This window comes from Seriola lalandi, unplaced genomic scaffold, assembly GCF_002814215.2.
Source record: "Seriola lalandi dorsalis isolate HSWRI2012SDOR001 ecotype SW California unplaced genomic scaffold, Sedor1 jcf7180002054561, whole genome shotgun sequence".
Taxonomy (NCBI): Eukaryota; Metazoa; Chordata; class Actinopteri; order Carangiformes; family Carangidae; genus Seriola; species Seriola lalandi.
In genome coordinates, this window is record NW_019525114.1 from 1460635 (window position 1) to 1466357 (window position 5723).

Below are 5723 nucleotides of genomic sequence, written 5' to 3' on the forward strand. Positions count from 1 at the left end.
CACCCCCCCATCTCCACCACCACCACATCCACCACCACAGCTGCCTGACACTCCGGTCAGTGTGCCAACTCCTCGGCTCAGGCGGAGACGGGGCCGAGCACTGCGACTCCGTTGTTCACCACAACAGCTGGCACTTTGCTCTGCGCGAGGATGATTAGAAGCAATAACAAACACACCCAAGACCACATGAACACACTCAAACTGATTTCATCAGATCAGAGGGACAAAAAATGGAACAATCACAGTTGTTTAAAGTGTGCCAAGTGTTTCATCACAGGGGCATTAGAAGAAAAATTCCACTGTTTTTTGTTATTGTGATATTTATTGTGTGTCTCAGCGATAATGCATATTTTAAGACGGTATTTACAACATTTGGCATGTAAGGATGTAAGGAGGGCTTCATAGCTGTCAGTCTTGAAACATGTTGATCTTATTTTGTTCCCACTCACCGACACGGACTCTTTCAGCACTTGCTCAGTTCTGTTATTGCAATGTTAGTGTTTTATTCTTTACCCTTTTCCTCTAAAATGCTCGCTGTGAACTGCTCGGTTTAAGGATACACAATATGCACATCCAAACAGAGTTAGCTTTCGGTATGTTTTAAATGTTTAGCATGAAATCTTTTTGAACCTAGAAGATTATACACTAGATTCTAATGCAACACATTCAAAAAACAAAAAACAACAAAAAAGCTGTGTGTTTCTGTCGTTCCTCGTCGCCTGTAGCTGAAGTGAGAGAGCAGAGTGAAATAAGATAGTGACTGAAGGATCCTGGAAGTTGTGCTCTGATGTTATCGGAGCGCACCAGATATCGGTCTCACGTGGGCCGAGGCTTCGGGCTTTACTGGGAGTGAGCCAGAGCTCCCGCACCCTGACCAAAGCCAAACCCCTTGGGACCAAAGTTCTTCGCGTAGCAACCTGTGCATGAAATGACAGCGAGTGAGAAACACTGTGGATAAGTCAATCCTGAGTGAGAAAAAGAGTTTGTGCAGAGGTTAACCTTCAGTCGCAGATCCACAGAATCAGGAGAGTGACTGTTGCTAAAAGGCTCATTGAAACACAACTTGTACATATAGAAGACTTTTGTGTTTACTTTGATGTGTGCTTCTACTCTGTGATGTTCAAATTCAAATAAACGAATTGGCAGAAGGTCAGAGCGGCTTCTGAGCTGTTGGCCTCTGTCTTCAGTCATTTAGAACTGGTTCTGCTCTGCCAACTGAGGTAATGCTCAACCAGCGACTTCTGAAATGTATCATGCAAGTAAATAAAGCTGCATGTGGCACAGCTACTGTGAGTACTGCACTGCTAAATATTGCAATATTGCAATAATTCAGTTTAATTCAACAGGATGCATGTGTTTTAATGCATGAGTGAACTTCTGACATATCACTAGTGAAAAATACTCATTACAGTTCCATAAAGCTCAAACTGCTGTTATTTACAGTCCAAAACCCAAAGATATTGAATTTACTGTCACATATAAGACAAAAGAAAATCAACACATCCTCGAATGTTAGAAATTGGATTTAGGGAAGGTTTGGCATTTTTGCAGGAAGAATGAATAACCGATTATCAAAATACTTCATTTTCTGTCCATCATGTAATCCGTAAATCGTATCAGCCCTGGTTGATTGACACAGACCTTTACAGTAGATCTCCCCGTCTCGATCAGCGACGGTCGTGGACTCAAGTCCTTTGCCACATTTGGCACAACGAAAGCATCCCTTATGCCAGGACTGAGGAGAGAGAGAGAGAGAGAGCAAAGAGAGAGAGAGAAATAGAGAGGGAGCAAAGACTTAGGTTCAGTTCAAATATATACAAAGAACTGATAAATCACCCACGTTTATTCTTAATTTAGAGGAAAATGTGTAGGCTCTCTCTTACGTTGCCTCCTCCGATAACCTTCTCCGCTGCGTATACTGTTCTGCCACATCGCGGACACACATCGGAGCCCCCTGCTTGCTGGGCAAACTTGGAGGCGTTGGGGTTGTTTGTGGGGCGATGAGGAGCTTGTCTGTACACACAAAAAAATCAGAGCTTTTAATATGGCGGTTATAGAGATATGTTTTTTTTACGTTTCATCCTTCATTTGAAGCGGTTTTGTAAATGAAAACATTATAAAGAATGTACATTTGACCTGGATCAACAGTGTATGTCTTTATACCCTTCACAACAGTTAATTTAACAGGAGGAAGAGATGTGTTGCTCACATTTCAGGCTTGATTCCAAGGCCCTCTCCCGTGTCCATACTCAGAGTGCCGGCTCCTCCTCCGAAGCCGTAGCCTTTTGGCCCGTATTTCTTGCCATAACACGATTTACAGTAGATCTCATCCACATGAACAGCCACTGTTGTGCTGTCTAAGTTCTTCTTGCAGACCACTTACAACAGAGAGAAGGGAGAAAAAATGTACAAATATGGTTAATCCCTTTTCCTATTTAGGCCATCAGTATCTACAGTGCTGCAAAATAAACAAAACTTGACTTTACCACAAACTACGCATGACGGTTTAGGAAAACGGCATGCTCACTGTGCGCTTAGCTGCTTCAGATAAATACTTTTCTGTGCTGGGGGGGGGGTGTATGTCTACCTTCCTCTGCCATATAAGGAAGACCAAGCCTTTGTCACGTTTCTGCTGGATCCAAATAAGGACTAAGATGTCTGAGCGAAAACCTACGGATGCTCACTTTCCTACCCTGATGCCAAATACTCCGCATTCCTCGCTGGCACTTCTCGTGATTTTACGAGTTATTGCAGGAGTCAGTGGACAAATAAAGCAGATTACCTGAGAACTGAAATACTTACTGCACAGAAAACAGGATTTATGCCAGCTCTTCCCCTCGCACTGCACTTCCTCAGCGAAGTAGACGGTTTTCTGGCAGCAGCCGCACTTGTTTCCTCCTCCGAAAGGCATCCTGTGAGCATACAGGAGAGCGGCTTGTGTATATTTGTCATTCCCTGTGTATTTAACGTTCAGTGTTGCTCCGCGGACAGAGACCATCTGCAGCACTTGAGGCTACATACAACAATACCTATAAAAGGAGAGGCACCAGTTTGCTATGATACACTGCTATTCCTTTGCCTCCTCTTGTCCCAGTGCGCTGGCATCAGTGGATATCTGAAGGACCTGATTGTAAAATGCAAAGTACCTGCTTAGATATGACTGAACCTCCTCACACAGGGAAAATGACATCAGAATACACTCTGTATGGACACCACACTAGTGTCTGCGTTTCAAAAGTTAAATGACTTTTTATGGCAAAAGCTCATGTAATGTTTGAGATACGTCAGCTGGTAGCTGTCATCCACACACACACACACACACACTCACACACTCACACACTCACACACAGTTAGTAATCTACTAGTTCGCTTGGGATAAACAGGAAATTCCCTGCATTTTATTTTGTAATCACATTTGAACAATCCTGACCTCAGATAAACCAACAGGCTGTGGGGCTGACCCGAAAAAGTTTTATGACCGTGGGTCCTTAAGTAGTCCTAAAATAAGCTTGTTTTCAGGACGGTGGTGACAGTGTGGAGTGTGGTGACAGAAAAGTTTACTTGAAGGTGCTTTTTAAAATTTTTTTAATACAAAACATATTCTTGGCAGAGCAAGTTGTTGTTTCCTATCTGACTCCTTTCCTGCGATCCGAGACAATAACAGGATATTTTCCAACTTTGAAGAAAAGGCCTCTTAACTGCATGTTAACCAGCAACACAGTTCAGGTATTAGACTGAAAGTAACTTTGTTTCTGACTGTCAAACCCAGAACTTCAGCACAAACTGCTGTTTCTTTTTTTTTTTTAATGTCATTTCATCCTGGAAAAGACCAATGTGATCAATGTTTTACATCATGGTTTCCTGCGTCCTCGCAAACTACAATTTAAACCCGTCTCTTACCTGAACTGAGGTGAAGAGCTGCTCCTCTCTCTTTTGGCCGTTCAGTGATAACGGGGGAGACGAGTGAGTCGAGAGGAGACACTTGTCTGATGAAGAGAAGTGAGGGAGGCTGAGTGGAGAAGTGAGGGAGGAGTCGGGAGGAAAAGGAGGAAGATGGTGAGAGTGGGAGGGCAGGAGACTGAAAGAGACGGATATTATAAGCTATTATTTTGCCCTTCATGTGTCTGAAACTGCCCTACTTGGTGAAATAACAAAACAACCTGACAGAATTAAATGTGAGCAGCAGATGAATAGTAACTTGTTGGTGCTGTAGAGGAGCCCACACTGCTGAAGTTCTGCACGCCGGCGACCCTGAATGGTAACAAGAGGTAACTGTTTAGAGTTCTGAGGACGTTATAATGCCAAGAATAACAGCAGTGAATCTACGAATGATTAATCCATTTATAGTATAAGTACCAGTACTACCTCTATTCAATAAGTGCAAGGAGATCAGGCAAAGAAGTGCAGGGAAAGTGCATAGTAAGTGTGAGGGTGTCAGGATTTTCTTTGTGCTGAGGAGTCTTCCATTATGTTTTAAAGTTTCATGTTTCATTTAAATTATGAATTAGTTCTGGAAACAACAATGCAACAGTCTTTCTCCTTTGCAGCAGTTTGGAAAATGAAGACTTCATCACCACATGCAGCTTCATGTTACAATGAAATGAGAAAGCATTAGGAAAGCAGTACTTTTTAGTGTTGCCTCTGTAATCTAGTACACTGGATTTGAGATGTAACCATGACGATGCGGTTTAAGTGTTGACTTTTATCTTTAGTTGAAGGTGTCTACATCCACATTACATGAACAGTGTAGGAACTATACCACTTTATGTAGTCGTCTGATTTTAGGGAAAACAAATTAATTCTGCAAGTTGATAGAACTTGAAGCTGCTCTAATCAAAACTTTTATATTAACAAGAGATCACATGACTTAGTGACATGTAAAGGGGGGTTGGTTGGTTAGCGACTACCTGGTGAACACAGTGGCACATTTAGCAGCTAAAGAGTCGGACAATTCCCTCAGGAGTTGGTGGAGATCAAATCAGAGCAAAGAGGAAAGTAAATATTGGATTTAAATTCATCAAGTGGGTGAAAACACTACTCCACATGAATTCTATCAACCCAGAAGGTGTCATGTTTAAAGCTTTTTTTTTTTGTGCTGCCCCCATGTGGCCAAAAAATACATAAAAATCAGTTAATGCCGGTTTGAATGCAAATCCTATGATCCACAGCTGTCAACAGGCGCCAGATGTTGCTCTGGCAGACCTGTACTGCAGCCATCTTTCCTTCTTGTTTGTTTTTGGGGAGTTTTCTTTTCTTTTCTCCACCTGTCTGGTCTTTAGCAAGTGAAACATGATCTGTTGGACTGAGGCCGGATGACTGATTTGACTGTTCAGGAGCGTTCCAGGGTCTGGCATTAAAAACCCTCCTTTGCTGCTCTGTATGTTTGGTGATTGTATGTTTGTAAAATTGGGCATCTGTGGAGACAAATTGACTCCGACACCGTTCACCAAATATGGCTGTAAACACCCTTGAAGCTGAAATGTGGCACTTGAACCTGGGAGTTATTGTTTCATTTCAAACCTAGCGTTCTGGAGTCGTCCTTGTATTTATGGCTGTAGTTGAATGTGAGACTATAGGAACATTAATCACTATGTTTTGTTAAGCTAGACGCCAATGAGCCTGATAAGTGTCTGTGAGTGATGTCCGCTCTCAACCACATATGACATTTTCTCATGATATTTCCTGCAGTGTATTTTCTGTTTGTCCCCGGGGGTGGGGTGGGG

At 42.5% G+C, this 5723-nt stretch overlaps 1 protein-coding gene across 2 annotated transcripts; it reads right to left on the bottom strand.

The window, feature by feature from the left end:
• Positions 1-302: 302 nt before the first annotated feature.
• csrp1b (cysteine and glycine-rich protein 1b) lies at positions 303-4051 on the bottom strand. 2 transcript variants are annotated; one of them, XM_023416209.2, is made up of 6 exons: positions 3901-4051; positions 2803-2912; positions 2210-2378; positions 1884-2013; positions 1642-1735; positions 303-917 (listed from the first exon to the last, which is right to left on the bottom strand). In XM_023416209.2, the coding sequence occupies exons 2-6, from the start codon at positions 2909-2911 to the stop codon at positions 841-843; spliced, it is 579 nt and encodes a 192-aa protein (XP_023271977.1). In that variant the 5' UTR covers position 2912; positions 3901-4051; the 3' UTR covers positions 303-840. The 2 variants fall into 2 exon arrangements, with proteins under 2 accessions (XP_023271977.1, XP_087032714.1); XM_087176588.1 differs by lacking the exon at positions 3901-4051 and adding an exon at positions 3030-3119.
• Positions 4052-5723: the final 1672 nt, after the last annotated feature.